This window comes from Nicotiana tomentosiformis, chromosome 10, assembly GCF_000390325.3.
Source record: "Nicotiana tomentosiformis chromosome 10, ASM39032v3, whole genome shotgun sequence".
Classification (NCBI taxonomy): Eukaryota; Viridiplantae; Streptophyta; class Magnoliopsida; order Solanales; family Solanaceae; genus Nicotiana; species Nicotiana tomentosiformis.
The window spans coordinates 50,527,167-50,543,917 of record NC_090821.1 but is presented as its reverse complement, the minus strand read 5'-3'; the positions used below and the strand labels follow the sequence as shown (position 1 = coordinate 50,543,917).

At 38.0% G+C, this 16,751-nt stretch overlaps 1 protein-coding gene and 2 long non-coding RNA genes across 4 annotated transcripts; 1 reads left to right on the top strand and 2 right to left on the bottom strand.

The window, feature by feature from the left end:
- The first annotated feature begins 132 nt into the window (after positions 1–132).
- LOC108944422 (uncharacterized) lies at positions 133–1,694 on the top strand. The gene is made up of 2 exons (XR_001968454.3): positions 133–475; positions 1,344–1,694. It is a non-coding gene; the product is annotated as an uncharacterized lncRNA (long non-coding RNA).
- On the bottom strand, positions 1,217–16,520 carry LOC104092293 (DExH-box ATP-dependent RNA helicase DExH15 chloroplastic). Of its 2 annotated transcripts, none has more exons than XM_009597857.4 (17): positions 16,006–16,520; positions 15,743–15,918; positions 15,311–15,424; positions 14,856–14,964; positions 14,669–14,755; positions 12,603–12,721; positions 10,435–10,582; positions 9,616–10,215; positions 9,265–9,543; positions 8,604–8,810; positions 7,470–7,829; positions 6,365–6,601; positions 5,133–5,353; positions 2,844–2,943; positions 2,603–2,749; positions 2,097–2,245; positions 1,217–1,997 (listed from the first exon to the last, which is right to left on the bottom strand). In XM_009597857.4, the coding sequence occupies exons 1-16, from the start codon at positions 16,483–16,485 to the stop codon at positions 2,147–2,149; spliced, it is 3,483 nt and encodes a 1,160-aa protein (XP_009596152.1). In that variant the 5' UTR covers positions 16,486–16,520; the 3' UTR covers positions 1,217–1,997; positions 2,097–2,146. The 2 variants fall into 2 exon arrangements, with proteins under 2 accessions (XP_009596152.1, XP_009596143.1); XM_009597848.4 differs by having other exon boundaries at positions 1,217–1,826.
- On the bottom strand, positions 3,431–5,126 carry LOC138900572 (uncharacterized). The gene is made up of 2 exons (XR_011411680.1): positions 4,709–5,126; positions 3,431–3,908 (listed from the first exon to the last, which is right to left on the bottom strand). It is a non-coding gene; the product is annotated as an uncharacterized lncRNA (long non-coding RNA).
- Positions 16,521–16,751: the final 231 nt, after the last annotated feature.

The window sequence follows — 16,751 nt, the reverse complement described above, 5'->3', positions numbered from 1 at the left end:
GCTGCGATCTGATTATGTTCACGCTGTGATATGCCATATCCATGTAACAGTGGCCTGTTTGTAGAACGGTTTCAGGCCTTGGAGAGCACACTTGAAAATTTGGCAGCTATTAAGATGTGGTAACTGAATTGTGTGAACTTACTCATCTAAAACTTAAAAGATGGCACAAATTTGATGTTAATTTATATCTTAAGTATATCCTTTAACATGCAGATGGATTGTTTTAATGGACGAAGTACTTGAATTCTTTATATGATGAGTGGTGAAACTCAAGTTCTCTATCTACTTTCGAGAAACAATGAATTGTGCAAGCCAAGTCTTGTTTTTTATTTTTTATTCTATATAGGGGGTAGGGGTAGGGGATTACAAGGCTGAATTATGTCACAACATGAGCAAAATGGCTGAAGCTTATGGATATTAAAACAAAGAGGTTTGGGCAACAGGACCATTTTGGAAATGGAGTGATATATATTCAGTAGGTACCTGCGCTCACTGGGTGTGTGTGCGGACTCCGGAGGGTCCCCCGCCCTCACTCAGTCATCAACCTCTCCAGTCTCTTAGACTCTCAGAACCTATCAAATGAAAGATCTTCGAGTCTAGTTTCTAACGCTTTTGACCGTTCATCATTTGGATATTTCTACAAGGACTTATGGACGTTTTAGTAAATGGCACCGGTGGAGCCGCCTACCTATGAGTATGTTCCCGGCCCGTGTACTCTGAAGATCGATTTTAAGGTTGAGAATCCTTCATCTGTTCCGGGTCGATGTAAGCATGTAGATAAATTTAGTATGGTAAAAGAAAAGCAATTTATTATAAACGTAGATTTGAGGAATAACCATATACGGTGATAAGAGTGAATGTATTCAAATATTACTTTTCACCAATTATAAAATAACTAGTTAAATGGGCCGCGCTTCGCGCGGTAGGAAAATGACATTATATTGCTGCTTTCAAGAGACTAGGTAAGCCTAACACTTTCGGAAAAGAAATGAAAAACATGAAAATTTACAACTAACAGTAATATATATTTTAATAAGCAATTGAGATGTCGCTCGGCATATACAATAATCAACTCTCGAAATATACATAACACTTCCAAGACTCGGAACACTGCAACTCACAAAATTTTGGCCAGCCTTTAAATAAGAAATTAAGGGAACAATTATTTTAATAAAATAATTAAATAAATTATAAAAATGATGTTTATGCAAATTAATACCTTTAAAAAATAGTATAAGATTATAAAAATGTGGCATTTTTGGGTTATGTAGTATCGAGTGAGGGGATCAAGGTAGATCTGAAGAAGATTAAAAAAGTACAGAGTTTGCCTAGACCGTCCTCAGTACTGAGATTCTGGTTGATCTACAATTAACATATTTCTTTTTGTGATGGAATATACAATCACACTTTATAAAAGCGAGTTATATACCATTCTGGTCTATTGCTATGTTGCTCCAAGAAAAAATAGAGGACAATCCTCCAAGCTAATTGGTGAACAATCAACTCTAGGAAATCATGCTCAATCACATTGAATCTATACTTCATTTCCGCTGTGCGGTCATTCTAGCAACTGCCAATCAATCTGGAAACACAGATAGACCAACCTGATGTAGTGGGTTTGGTTTAGTCCTTACTAGAGATGTATACAGCATACTCCAGTATAATACTTCTCGTATGAAGATACTGATTTTGTCGTTTTTAACACCTCGCCCATTATCCAAAGCTGCACCTGTTGTTCGCTAGATTCTTGCTACTCTGCTGCTCTGAGCAATCTCTCTTATAGCAAAGGCTGAGCCTGGCTCAATAATTTAAAAACCGTTCTGGGACTGGTTTTAGACCAGTAAATTCAGGACAATGAGAGAGAAATCAGTATCATGAAAGGAAGACAAAGATGAGTCTACTTTGCAAGGGTGAAAGAGTTGTTAAGACTTGGGAGTTGATTAGTACTTTGAACTGTGTGAACCATGAAGATCGTGAACGAACCATCAATCGACATGCTGGTGATAAATGAGAAATTCACTAATTTGAAGCCTCGTCGACAGAAAATAAATTGATCAAGTTCTATAGCTCTTACAGGAACAGTGGCTATAGATTACCTGCATTTGAGTTCGACTCCTTAAGGAGATGATGAATTTTTGTTTCTATATCATCCTGCTAATTCACTTATTGGTGGGCGGTCCATTACGTTAGATGCACCCTTGGCATTGCTTTGCAGCAGTGGATCAATATCAGGCAATTTAGGAATCTGCAATCATGCAGAAAAGCAAAAATGAAACAGGAAGAAAACTACAAAGAAGAAATGAAAGGAAAAACTGAAAATAAGGAGTTGTATAATCACCGAATATAAGGAACTTAGCTAAAGTGTAGGGCCGCCTCTGTCCTTTAAGTATATGGGCTGGGTGCCTAGGTGTATGCCCTTAAACTTTGTAATACTTAGTTCTCAATCTTGTACAAAAAAGATTTATTTGCAAACAAGAGACGAGACGCGAGAGACAGAATTAAGATTGACCGCAAATGGTCGCCCAAGAATATGCAATCGTGCAATATAGATTTCCTTAAACAGAGTAAGCAAGAGACTGCTAGTCTTTAACAACATGCATACCTGAGCTAATAAATCAATCGTTCTTCTTAGAAGGCGAGCCAAATCTCCTTCATCCATTGCACAGTCCATCATAATCTCTTTCCAAGTAAGACCAGAAGCCCAGGCTTCAACCATGCCAGAGAATTGGCTATCCAAGCAGCAAGGAATCTGTGAAATTAAGCAAGTTTGTTTCATAATAATGAAGTGCAAAGCCAACCTGGAACCTATTGTAAAGTGGCTCCAATCAAACTTGAAAACTCACTTGTACTCCATGCTTTTCCTGAAGCTCGAGAATTGAGCTTTTTGTTTCTTCCAATAAGTCAATGACATTCAAGACAGTGGTAGAAGGTTCATAAACGAAACTGCAGATAGAAGATTTCAAATCAGATCTTTCCTATTCAGCAGAGGTTTAAAAAACATTGGCGATTGTGTAGAAGCCAACTTAACCATGATGAACTGATACTGGAAGTTCACTAAACATTTGCTTTGATTTCTACAATCCTTTTTTAAATACCTAGTTTATCAAAGGAGTATAAAGCTCTGGCAAGAACTCCGCACTAAATTCTGGATTAAATGAAACCGCAAGCAGATGTCTCGCCCAAATTGCGCCCAAATTTATAAATGGTACAACACATAAGAACCTCTTTATTTCAGAAACCCAAAAAACTTTTTCAATTAGATAATCAGTACCTGCCACAACACAACTATCCAGCTATCAAATAGAGCTACTAATCTCCAAACTATAGACTAGTCTCGAGGTCAAGCATAAGTAAAACACATATGACATCTAAAATCTGGAAATTCACCTCCTTATCCAACAAAAATTATGGAAATTCACCAGGACACAAGTAACACAACAAAGAGAAGCCAGTGTAAGTCAAACTAGAGTGCAGTAAAAGTGAAATACCGTTCCTTCTGGAAAAGTAGCTCTAAGGGTACTGTATGTCGTTAATCCTTACTAGTAAGTATTGCATAAAACTTCAAATCAGGTCTCAACAAATGTCAATAGTTCTCCAAGGAAATCAAAATTTAAAGTTTTTTACTCCGCAAAAATTCGCCACTAGATTTCAGCTGGATATTCAGACTCCTACTTGACATAATCTTCAAGAAAGTATCAGATATCGTGTGAAATACTTGCCACTAATGAAACCACAGCCTTGATAGGGATATGAACAGATCAACTACGACCTGCAGTCTGTGCAACTTCATATAGGGGTATTGTAAGCCTATGTTGGATCAGGCTCCATTAAGATCATAGGTAGGTTTAGGTTCTTGGTCTGGAAACTAACTTTTCCAAACCTCTGCACTCTGTTCTTTTTGTATAAGTCTAACGTGACAGTCAGTGTTATTAAAAGTGAGCGCTGCAGAAGCGAGGCGAGGGGTCTACGCTTTTCTGCCCTGAAGCGTAGCATCAGTAAATAAGCGCACGCTTCAGGCAAAAAAGCGAGAAAAGCTCACTTAAGCGAGGTCCAGCGGCTGCCTAGGGTTTTTAAAAAAAAAAATCCAAATACACTTGTGCACATTTCTTCCAAACACATCTGCTTCCCTGCTGCGACGACTCTCTTCTTCTCTCAACTGCTGCAAGCCTTCGAGTTCTTGTCTTCTCTCAGGTAAGTTTCTCTTCTCTTCCTCTTCTGATTTTCTCTGCTACTGTTCGACTCCTCACATCTTTTCTCTTCTTCTCTTTCTCTTCTTCCTTTCTATTTTTGTTAGTTCTTCTTTTCTATCCTGCCTTGTTTTCTATTTTACGGTTCTGCTCTATTTATTTTTGTTTAAATTTCTGCTGTTCACTATGCTTCTGCTCTGTTTTTCTGCTGTTCACTGTTCTGCCCTGTTTTAACAGTTATGTTTTTTTTTTTTAGGTTGTTGAAGAATAGGATGTTGCTCCTTTTGTGATTTGGTTTTGCATTTGCTTAAAATTTTATTAAAATGTTATGACTTTTGAGGATTATTGACTATCTAGTTTTAGTATCTATTATTTACTTCTTAATTTAAGAATTGAAACATTTACTTAATATGTTATTTTAATTAAGTTCTTGGTCATTTATCTTTGCCTATTTAATATTTTTTTATTTATGTATTAAATTGCGCTTCACATGAAAAAAGCGCTCGCTCGCTCTCCAAAACACTGCGTGACACTGTCCTGCTTGCTACCTTCTCAAGGAGTAAGACAATGGCAACTTATTGTGGATCCTCTACCCAATATAAGAGGAAGAGCAGGAGGGAGGGAGGGAGAGAGAGAGAGATGAAAAATAATGCTTTACATGGAAATGAGTTGGTCACCAATATGAACTTGAACTTTCTTGTAACTCAATATCTAGACCACTAAATCCTAATTTAGCAATGCTAAGACAAAGAAGAGCAGTGGTGACCATTTTCTTCAAAAGGATGAGTCCTTTATTTATATGGTGGAGGAAAACCCGCTTGGAGGTATATGCAAGAGCTAGCTAGACCAACCTATACACTCACATGAACCTATAAAGACGAATAGGCAATGTCGGAATTGAAATCAGACTGATAGTACTCTGCATCTTGAGAAAAAAAATTCTACCTGTTATTTTTCCAGGGCCGAAGTCTAATTCCTTCAGAAACTAGACTTCCACAGACTGCAGCAAGCTGTGCAGGTTTTAGGTCCAGCAACAATTTATTTCGAAGAACCATCGCAAGCCAAAGTTCATTTTCTCCTCTAATTGCAGCTGCAGTTTCACCCAGGGGGAAAATGACATGTGTATTGATATCCAATGCTCTACTTTCATGTATAACATTGCTGACCTGGCAGACATTGAGTGATGAGTAATTTCTCTGCTTTGTGGTAAAAATGAAACAATAATCGGAAACTCTGTTTTAGGACACAAGTTAATCAAGGGCTTCAATCTCAACAGGGAAACTGCGTCCAAGTAATTCACCAGACCAAGTAAAATAACAATGAGATCATGGGCGCTTGCTGCAGTTTCCAGAATATTTTCTATTTTGAAATTTTTACAACAAAGACTTGGTTCAAGTATCAAACAGTATTCAAAAAACAGCATTTCCTAGTTCAGTTATCCCGCAAGGCAATATTCATAAAAATATTCTCTCAATCCTTTCCCTTTAAAACACACTCCCTTTCAATTTATATGACGCTATTTGACTAGATACGGAGTTTAAGATCTTAATTTGACTTATATAGCATACTCATGATAGTGGAAGAAGAATATTAAAGTAGTGGTTGAAAATTTAGTTTGATCGAGAAATCATCACATCAAAGTTTAAGGTAAGGAATACTTTAATGAATCTGAATTCTCGAAATTTTGAAAGTTGTACAGAAATGGGATGGCATCACATTTTGGAAGTCCAAAAATGGAAAGTGTCGTTTAAGTTGGAATGGAGATTTGCTTAAGAGAATGCTGCTTTCCCAAAAGATTTCTGCGACAACTTCAGAAAAATACAGTTCACATAAGTGAACTATCATTTTTTCCTGCTCAATTAGCAAACATTTCCAAACTGCAAAAAAAAAAAGTTGATCTCGGAGCAGATCCCCAGAAAATGATAAAGGTAACCAACAAAGGTGAGTTTCTTAAAAATAATATCAGGATAAATTCTTTTTTCTTTCTTTTGAGTACATGGGAGAATAGCAAGAACGCTTGAGAATAAAAAGGATTTTACCCAATGGAAGAATATGAACATTCAATCATGCCCAATATGAGGATGTTGTAGCAGACATAATGGGCTAAGGATGAAAAGTTGCACAACTACACGAAGTACAATCAGTGGCATGTAACAAGCAGATAAGTAGTAATATACCTGCAGAAATTCCTTCCAACCAGTCGGCTCAATCTGCTCTATACGACCAATCAAACGCTTTGACCTAACCTTCAACCGCCGAATCTTCTCCTCAGTGAACTTAGCTGAATCTATTATCTTCTTATACTCTTTAAAGCCCTCTGTACGAGCTATCCTTTTCTTCAAACGGGAGACCTTATTCCGTTGGTTCTTGTAGCATTCTACTGCATCATTGTATGCTTGAGACAATTGCAAGACCTGACAATACACATCAGCAAAAAGATATTTCAAGTGTACAAGCTAGGATAAATGCTTCAATGTTTCACATGGTTTAAGACCTAAAATAAATACAAATCATATAGCATGCGACGCTAATTTTTTATGATATGTTATGCTTTTATAAGTAGATGTGTGCAAAAGAGACACGGATAAATGATTCTGAGGACCTGCTGACATAATCAAAATTACTCGTCACGAGCTATATGCCAATACAGAAGTATGTTAACTCCCCCAGTGCTGAAGCTCAAGTTGGCTCGTGGTAAACTTGTAAAATAAATAATGATGAGAGTAATGCAAGTAACAATATAAAGAGGTGGTCTAACATTTAAAAGTTTGACTAAAAGAAGAACGATAAGTTGTCCTTACTTCCAATGGCATTCCACCAAGAAAACTAACTGGAGATTAAACTTAGCACAACCTGAAGTGTATAAATAGTAGCAACTCTAACCAAAGTTCTACATGCGGATAAAAACTCGAAATGGCGAACACTAAAATCTGCATTACCAATGCTTACTAAAGCAAAGACTGTTACTCTTGCTTACTCTTTGTAGTGAGCAATTCCTGGAAAGAATGTCCTGTTACCTAAATATATATATATAAGGTCCATCTTACCCCAGATAAGAACATCTATTGGCCGAGAAACAAGAAAGATTGGATTCCACGCTTAGCTTTTCCCATCCCGCCTTCCCTCCCACCACCCACCCTGCCCCCAACCCCCCTTCGAAATAAGCATGAAATGCAAAAGCAGATGCTAACGAGCATCAACATGAGGAAATGCCCCTATTAGATAAAAAAAATGCAACACAAGCAAAACAATCACACCCGATAATCAAGACAAATAGGGTACCTCATCTTCTTCAGATAGACTACTCAAGACTGGCACATTTAAACTCCAAGACCATGTCTCCAAGGAACCTTCCAAACACCATAGCCCTCCAAGTTCAGACACAGCTAACTTCTGCCACTGCATCTCCGCCTTATCAAGAAGCTCAGTCATAATTTCACGAGGCAAAGCGTCACCAAGGGCTAAGGCAACATTTGGAAAGCCTGTTCTGTAAACCATTCTAATCCACTTCTCTGTGAAAAGATACCAAGAGTTATCTGAACCAAGAGCCACGTGATAAGACGGTTTAACATCTCCTCCACTATCACCAACTTCAAAATTTTCCACTACTGTCTTTAATGCAAAGGCATCATAGTCCCGCACCTGGAAAAAGGAAGGATTACACATTCCTACTACTGTACAGTAGGTAACCGGAGAGAATTTTAGTTTAAGAGGAAACTGCAGTACTACAATCATAAACAGCTGTAAGAGGACTACAAATTTGCATGGTAGTGCAACCATATAAATCCTATATGGAATGCACAATAATAATGGCCATTTATTCCCTCAATTTAGAGGAGAATAGAAAAGACATACGTCATATGACTTGGAAGATAAGAATTATGAAAGAGAGAGAAAGTAAGAGACTCTTTCAACAACAAGATACTTAGCTCCATAGAGTCTAAGATAAACTCCAACTAGTTTGGGATTGAGGCATAGTTGATTGATTGATTGATTGATTCTTAGCCAAAGAGTAGAGATTCAAGATTAGTGAGAATTTGATGGCGACATGATCCCCCATATCAAGTAACCATAACTGAATAGGAGAAAATAGCCGAAAATTAATAGTTTTATAAACATGGCAAACTTCAAGGAATTATATGAAATGTCAAACATGTCGCCTATTAACTTTTAACAGCAAAGAGCAAGAACTGCATTAAGGTCTTAACACCTTTTCTACTTGCTTGTTGAGAAAAGGCCCTATGAAAGAGCTTTCTACTGTATGTAACATGATGTTTGCAGATCTGATGCCGAAGATACAAGCTAATTGCGTCTCTGGAGGACCACAATTAAGCATTGTACTTGCTGATGATATGAACGCTTCCGTGTTTACTAGTTTGTTTTTTTTTTAAAAAGGGGGGCACTTGAAATGCTTACCATACTTTTAAGCTTTTCAATATTCAAAGTATCAACCTTCCCCAGATAAACAGCAGCAACTAAATGTTGTACTCCGTCACTGTCGCTGTAGTGCAAAGACATGAATGGAAGGTGTCCATCTTCTAGCTCCTTCAGTAAAGGTTTCAATGAAAACACTCTTTCCAGCTCCATTTTTCTTCGCAGTTCTGTTCGAAGACGCTTTTCGGCCTGGAAAAGTTAGGCACAATGACCATTAACAAAATCTTTTGTGGTATGCTTTTAAAATTACTAAACCTGGAAGAAATAGTGGCTGGAAAGAGTGTATGACATGCTGAACACTAGATTAATTTTCAACAGAAAGCAAAGTAGAAAAGATACTCAATGAATGAATAAGAGCCTTTTCCAATTCGTCGTGCTTCCAAAACTGAAACATATAGGCCAGTGTAACTAGAAAGTCATCCTTTAGACAAAGAACCTTGAAGAATATAAAGGGGAAAGCTAAATTAGTTTATACTAGTAGAAGTAGTTTCACCATACGACTGGCTCTTTACAGGCTTTTCAGGTCAGAAAGTGAACCTTTTTTCTGATAAGCAAAAGGAAAAAGAATGTCCTGCTTCCAGGAAACAAACTGTCTAATTTGAGGCCAAAAAAAAAAGTTGAAGAGCATGAGTAACGAAATTACTCTTAATTCTTCCTGGAGTTCAGCAATCTCCTGATATGCTGATTGCGCTAAGAGCTTCTGGCTCTTCCTATCAATCGCTTCCTCGCTAATTTCTGAAGTAAGTATCTCTATTTCCTTTTCTATTCTGGCAAGCTCCTCTTTTGCGGCAAGCATGACATTGCTTCCCACATAATTCCCAAAACTTTGCTCAATTAACTTCCTTGCTTCTTCCAAAGTCCGCCCTGCTCGTGAGACTTTTATCTCATCTAAATCACTTGATCTACGGGTAACTTTGGCCCCCTGGAGAATAAGACATAAAATCGTGAAATTAAAATAAAATGAGTCAAGGAGGCTCAAGCTAGAATAACGCACCGCAAGAAGATTAAGCACCATCCCATACGAGGCAGTAAATTGTGAAACAAGAGGTTGAAGCCCAGAAAAAAGAATTTTGCAGCACTCTTCAGGCCCTTCATAAGGAGTCTGAACAAGAACCACATGACCCTTTTCATCAATACCTCTACGACCAGCACGCCCAGCCATTTGGAATAACTCATTTGAGCTTAACTGGACACGTCCACCATCACCCCTTTTGCTGAGAGATGAAATGACAGCTGTTCTAGCAGGCATATTGATGCCAGCAGCAAGTGTTTCAGTAGCAAAGACAACCTTAACTAGACCTCGCTGAAATAATTCTTCAATGAATGATTTCCAAAGGGGGAGACAGCCAGCATGATGTGCAGCCACTCCTCGGCGGAGGCCTTTCACTGCAGACACACGCACAGCATCAGGGTATTGAATACGGAACCTCTTGAGTGCTAGTTCGACTTCACTCGTTTCACACTCATCCAGTAACCTGCAGTCTTCAAGATATTGAACAGCTGCATCACATCCTTTCCTGCTAAAAATGAACCAAACTGCTGGAAGCATATCCCTCGCCTTTAGGTGCCACAATGTGTCTATAATTTGAGGTACCTGAGAATATACATTTTGTAACTAAATTTTGTGAAAATAGTCATATCTATGAGTTACTTGACAGGAAAACTCCAGGATATAAGTTAGATTGACAGTTTTCTGTGAAAATTACAATTTTTTGATACATTCTGTGTAAATGATGATGTAGCAACAAATTATCCAAGAGACGAGAGATAACATTGCAACACAAATTTCAGACTCAATAAGCTCGGTGCACACCTGTGAGCGGCGAATATTATTTATATCATTCTTTGAAAGCGGACGAACATCATTTTCACGTTTTCTTGATTTTCTTCTTTTAGATCCTTCTTCCTTGTATAGTTCACTGGCAGATTCATCATACTGTAAATAGTTGAGTGACAGCTTCCTGCTCAGTCAGAGGAAGGTAATTAGAAATGAAAACTTCAGCATCTTCTTGGGTAATAATTGTCCTCCAAATACTACAGAGAGTATTTCACACCGTTATGATTTGTTTTGTCCCATCACGGCCCTGACTATTTTTCTGGCCAATCCATCATATGTAGCTGAAATATAGTTTCTGAAAATTTTGTAGATACAATCTTTTGACTTCAGATTGCATATGGTATGCTCAACATATAATCAGTTTTATTATATGCCATGAAAAACGAGAACAGGGCCCAAAATTTAAACTGACAGACACTAATACCTGGGAATCAATAGTTTACCAACAACAACAACAAAAAAACTCAGTGGAATCCCACAAGTGGGGTTTGGGGAGGGTAGTGTGTACGCAGACTTTACCCCTATCCTGGGGAAGTAGAGAGGTGGTTTCCGAAAGACTCTCGGCTCGAGAGGAAGAATAGAGACAAGCAAATATCAACAACAAAGGCCAGAAAAATTATACCAACAATGCAAGAACCAGAAAAATAGAAGGAAGGAAGCAATAGCAATAGCAACAAGCAGTAACAACGACAAGATACTAGAAAACCGAAGCGGAAGATAGTAAGAAAACAGCCATAATAAAAGCAATCTAAGAACAACGACAGGATACTCACAGATTAGCCCTATTAAACCCGGAACGGATCGGAAAAACACCCGACTACCTACTACTCTTCTACCCTAATTCTCAACCTTCATACCCTCCTATCAAGGTTCATGTCCTCGGTAAGCTGAAGTCGAGCAATGTCCTGACTGATCACATCTCCCCAATACTCCTTAGTTCGCCATCTACCTCTTCTCATACCCGCCAAAGCCAACCGTTCACACCTCCTTACTGGGGCATCTAAGCTTGTCCTTCTCACATGCCCGGACCATCTAAGTCTCGCTTCTCGCATCTTGTCCTCCAAGGGGACCACGCCCACCTTCTCCCAAATATCCTCATTCATAATCTTATTAAAACCTAGTGTGCCCGCACATCCACCTCAATATCCTCATTTCAGCTACGTTCATCTTTTGGATATGGAATTCTTGACTGGCCAACACTCTGCCCATACAACATAGTCGGTCTAACCACCGCTTTGTAGAACTGACCTTTAAGTTTTTGTGACACATTCTTGTCACACAGGACGCCAGATGCTAACCTCCATTTCATCCACCCCACCCCTATACAGTGTGTGATATCCTCGTCAGTCTCCCCATTCCCTTGGATAAATGACCCGAGATACTTGAAATTTCCTCTCTCGAGACCGTCTCCAAAACCTCCAACTTCTCATTAACACCGCCTCGCGTCTCTTCAATCATTACTATATCATCAGCGAATAACATACACCATGGCACCTCCCATTGAATATGACGCGTCAGTGCATCCATCGCCAATGCAAATAAGAACGAGTTGAGCGCAGATCCTTGGTGTAACCCCATTCCAACCGGAAAATGATCCGAGTCTCCTCCCACCGTCCTCATTCGAATCTTAGCTCCATCATACATGTCCTTAATCACCCTAGTGTATGCTACAGGAACACATCTAGCCTCCAAACATCTTCAAAGGACCTCCCTAGGGACCTTGTCGTACGCTTTCTTTAGGTCAATAAACACCATATGCAAATTCTTTTTCCTATCCCTATATTGTTCCACCAACCTCCTAACAAGATGGATGGCTTCCGTAGTCGAACGTCCTGGCATGAAACCGAACTGATTCTCGGTTATAGACGGAATCAATAGTTTACCAAGATTTTTCTTTTTTTTTGATAAGATAAATAGTTTACCAAGATTATGATTTTGAATCATGCATATACCACGACCTTTGGAAAAAAACTATAACAAGTAAAGCAGTATATGGTACAAGTTAATCCAATGTTGTAAACGAAATCCGGTGCAAATGCAGTGAATGCTAAAAATTCCAGAAACAAAAAACAATGCAAGACATTGCCACTGGCAAACATTAAACGAGAAGATAAATGAAAGAGCTAAGGGAAAAAAAACCCTACCTATTCATGCTTGTGCCTTTGTCATCAAGAAGAGGTACTAAAGCTGTCTTTGTGCCGAAGTGCCAAGTCAGTGGAATTGGACGCTTGGATGATGTTACCAACTCTGTTCTACCATGAATCTTGAAAGATCATTAAATTAGAGAAGTGAATACCTAATTTTTTAACTTCTTGTCACTAGATTAACTTTAACAAAACCAGTAAGTAGAACTAGAACTGGCAGCCTAGATCAAGTTCAAAATTGCACAGCCAAATCAGAATAAAAGTTCATTTTACCGGTATTTTCTCATAATCAAACCAATTTTACCGACAGGCATGTGATGCAAAAAGATTTAGATAGCAGACACTGAAAGAAAGAGACACAACATCCAAACTTTCAAGACTCCTTAGAATGGAATTGCACAGCTTTATCCTACAAACAAGAAGGAAAACCCGGGGCATTTTGAGCAGTAAAAAGGAAAAGAATCAAAAGATGTAACTGGCAAGGTGTTAAATGGTGACATTATGCCAATGATAGTTTGATTACATGATCTCAAAGTTCACCAAAATTTAAATCATAACCAGCAGTCTACAAAATTTATAAGTGCCAAAAACGTTTAAGACATTAACTAGAATCAAGCCAACCAAAAAAGCAAATAACCTACAGTTCATTAAAATTCAAGTCTTCTCTCTTGTCGACGCCACAAGTTCCCCAATAACTACCAATTATTAAGGGGTTTACTTAAATTATTACATTATAGAAGAAGTTTGACAAATCAAACATGAACCATCGAATTGTTCAAGATATAAAGATTCCAATTAGTTGTCGTCTATTTTGTATTTAGTACAACTTTTAGTGAGGCTAATATGCATACATTTCAAAAAAAAAAAAAAAATTTGTCAGCTACGCCTCAAGTTTCCCAAATCCAAGAACGCATTTAAAGTTGAATAAGTAGGTCAATTATAAGAATCTATGCTCCTGCAATAAAAAGTGCACTTCGAAAAGCTCAATTCCAACACCAAAAAAAGTTTTTAAGAAAGGAAAAGTATGGTAAACAAGACCAGCATCAAGAATGTCACAATCACAATAAAGTAACAAATAATTTTGGTTTTCCTTAAATGGAAGTGGTTTAAAAGATGGCATATGAATGGATAATTATCGTTCCAACATTTATCTTGACGTGGCAGATCAAAAATATGCAGGAAAAAAGCTCAACTAATTAAAAGAAGGAAACAATGTCTATAAACTGTGACTCGCCATCTATCTCTCAACCTGCCTGCCCACCCTTAGATCTGCGCTTCTCTCTCTCTCTAGAGATTTCAGTTCTGTATTATTTCAAATGTGACATGACAACAACAACCACCCAGTGAAATCCCACAAGTGGGGTCTGGGGAGAGTAGTGTGTACGCAGACCTTACCACTACCTACGAAGGTAAAGAGGTTGTTTCCGAAAGACCCTCGGCTCAAGAACGTTAAAAATGAAGCAATAGAGAAATAATAGCAACAACAAGGTAATAAGACAGTGGAAGCAAAATGCGACATGAGGAATAATAATTTCAAAGTAAGCCCAAATAAACTGAAGAGTTATATCCCCCCCCCCCCCCCCCCGCGACCCTGATTGTAGGTGCTTGTCATTTGTGAAATGAGGGGGGGGGGGGGGGAACGAACTTACTATATTATAAGTAAACTAAACAAAATAAGGAACGTTTAAGCTACGTGAAGTTTCCAAATTACCAGAACTTTAAGTATGACACAATAATTATGAATTTTCTCTATAATATTCCTTACCCTTAATTTGACCTATTCTATCATATAATTGCACCATTTCTCTTAAACTTTATCATATTTAACCATGGCTGGATAAGAAAATGATTTTTAACCCTAATTGATGCTCACTGTCAGGACAAATGCATCTTTTTCACTTCTACAGTTCTACTAATAAAAATGAAGATAAGCCACTTCAGCCCAAAAAAATTAAAATCTGAATAACACAACTTGGAGGCATCAACAAAATTAAAGGACCGGAAAAGCATTTTCCAGATAGACTGCATTGGCTATACAAGCAATCGCAATTGGTTCACTGCAATACCTGACCTATCCATCCAGCCAACTCATCTGGATTAGCTACAGTCGCCGAAAGACATATAAGTTGAACTTCCTTTGGGCAATAAATAACCTTAAGAAACAGAAAGAGGGGAGTAAATATAGGAAATTGGTACTCTGAGGCTGCTGATGAATTGAGATGTAAAGAACTTGCACATTCAGAAGACACATACTATTTCTTCCCAAACTGTACCCCGAGATATGTCACTTAAATAGTGTACTTCATCCAAAACAATTACATCAACATGAAGAAGACCACCATCTGAGGAAGCAACCCCTACGCTGCAGAGTGAAGTGTAATGCAGTAGTAAGTTTAGGAATGAATAAAACAAGTTTTTAATAAATAGAATAAAAGTCTGACAGTTTCTTTATCCTTCACTTTTTTTCAACTTTAAAGGGAAGCCACATGTTACACAAATTGCAAAACTAGAACTCAATAATAATTTGATGGTATACATGGTCAACTTTGATTGAGCATATTATCTCCAAAATTTCTATACACAAAAGCTAAATCAAGTTGTCGCAAGCAGAGAGCTTTTTTCTCCTAACAAGCCAATCAGCATGCTGTTAATCTTCATTTCTATCTAATAACTAATATGCAACAGTTCATAAAACCACTGAAATGTACCTCTGGTACAGCATATTGCGCAAAATCTCAGTTGTCATAATTAAAACCTGAGCATCTCTATTAACAGCTGAATCTCCAGTGAGGAGCCCCACATTACTTTCACCAAACGTCTCACTGTAAAGTGCCCCAAAGAAAATTGAAGCTCAGAAACATAATTATTCTGTAAAAGGAAACATGACAAAAATTGATAGAGGTGAATCGTACAAAACAGGATAAAAGATAGGGAGTATACAAAGTTTTATGCAAACAGTGTAAATAATATTTACTCAATCAGGTCATTTAAAAGGTGATTGCAGGTAACTCCAATTAATAGCATTGATTGGTAATCTAGAATAGATGATAAGTAACCTGCTATCATAGTTTAGATTACAATGGTGTAAAAATCATTACATTGTCACTGTGTAGAACTTAAATACTTTAGTAATTTCGTACCAAAATTCTCGAAATTTCTGATTGGATAAAGCCTTAAGAGGAGTAGTATAGAATAGTCTCCTTCCTTTTGCCACTGTAGCAACAGCGGCAGCTTCAGCAATCAAAGTTTTGCCGCTACTTGTAGGCGCAGAGACCACAACAGATGAACCTCTCAAAAACGCTTGAATCGCCAATCGCTTCAAAATTTCGCACAAAATATATCAACATAACTAGAAAAATAAAAAAATGGAATAATGTTTACTGGAAAAAGAAACAAAACTGACCTGAAATTTGTCGATTCGAAAAGAGTAAATAGAAGCAAGTTCATTAGCATCGATAATTTCATCACCGAACTCTCTAACTTCACTCCGAAGCTTCTCGACTCTCTGCTTTCTCGTTTCCTCGATGTTCAGCACTTCGCTAACGGAACTTTCGAGTTCCTCATCGCTCTCTTCGCCTCCGTCGGATATCTCAGCCGAAACGACATCGTCATATTCTTCCGCCGCTTCTTCGTCATCATCATCATCCTCTTCTTCGTCTTCGTCTTCGTATTCGTCTTCATCTTCGTCTTGAGACTCTGTTGGAAAAACAAACCTCGGAAATTTGTAGAAGATTCTAGATTTAGAACTGTACGGAGCGTGAATGGACTTGAGGGAACAGAATCCTGGGGTTTGGATTTGGAGAAGTGGAAGAAATGGAGAGTGAGTGGTTATGGAGTTTGAAGGAGAAGGTGAAGGGAAGAAGAGGATAGGGAGTGTGCTCATGGCGGGAGGAAATTGTAATTTGTTACAGTCTAAAAGAAGATTTTATTCACAAAAGGTTCCGTGCCGTAAAACGGCATCGTCCGAAAAATATCAAGGAACAGTAATTATTTTGGAACTACATCGAAAAAGAAAGTTTCATTTTGACACATTAAGTCCTAATGGATACAAATTTGGACCCGCTCGGGTCGTGCATTATTCGGATCAATTCGAAAAATCAAACTGAACCAAACTCAAATTTTAATATGGATTAGCTTTTTAGTTTTTTT

Bases quoted from the DNA above. Each gene is read 5' to 3' on its own strand.
- LOC104092293 (XM_009597857.4), bottom strand. From the start codon at position 16,485: ATGAGCACACTCCCTATCCTCTTCTTCCCTTCACCTTCTCCTTCAAAC. The intron at 15,425-15,742 runs GTACGAAATTAC...GGCACTTTACAG, and splicing joins CAGAAATTTCGAGAATTTTG to TGAGACGTTTGGTGAAAGTA. The intron at 12,722-14,668 runs GTATTGCAGTGA...TGATCTTTCAAG, and splicing joins TGGCTGGATGGATAGGTCAG to ATTCATGGTAGAACAGAGTT.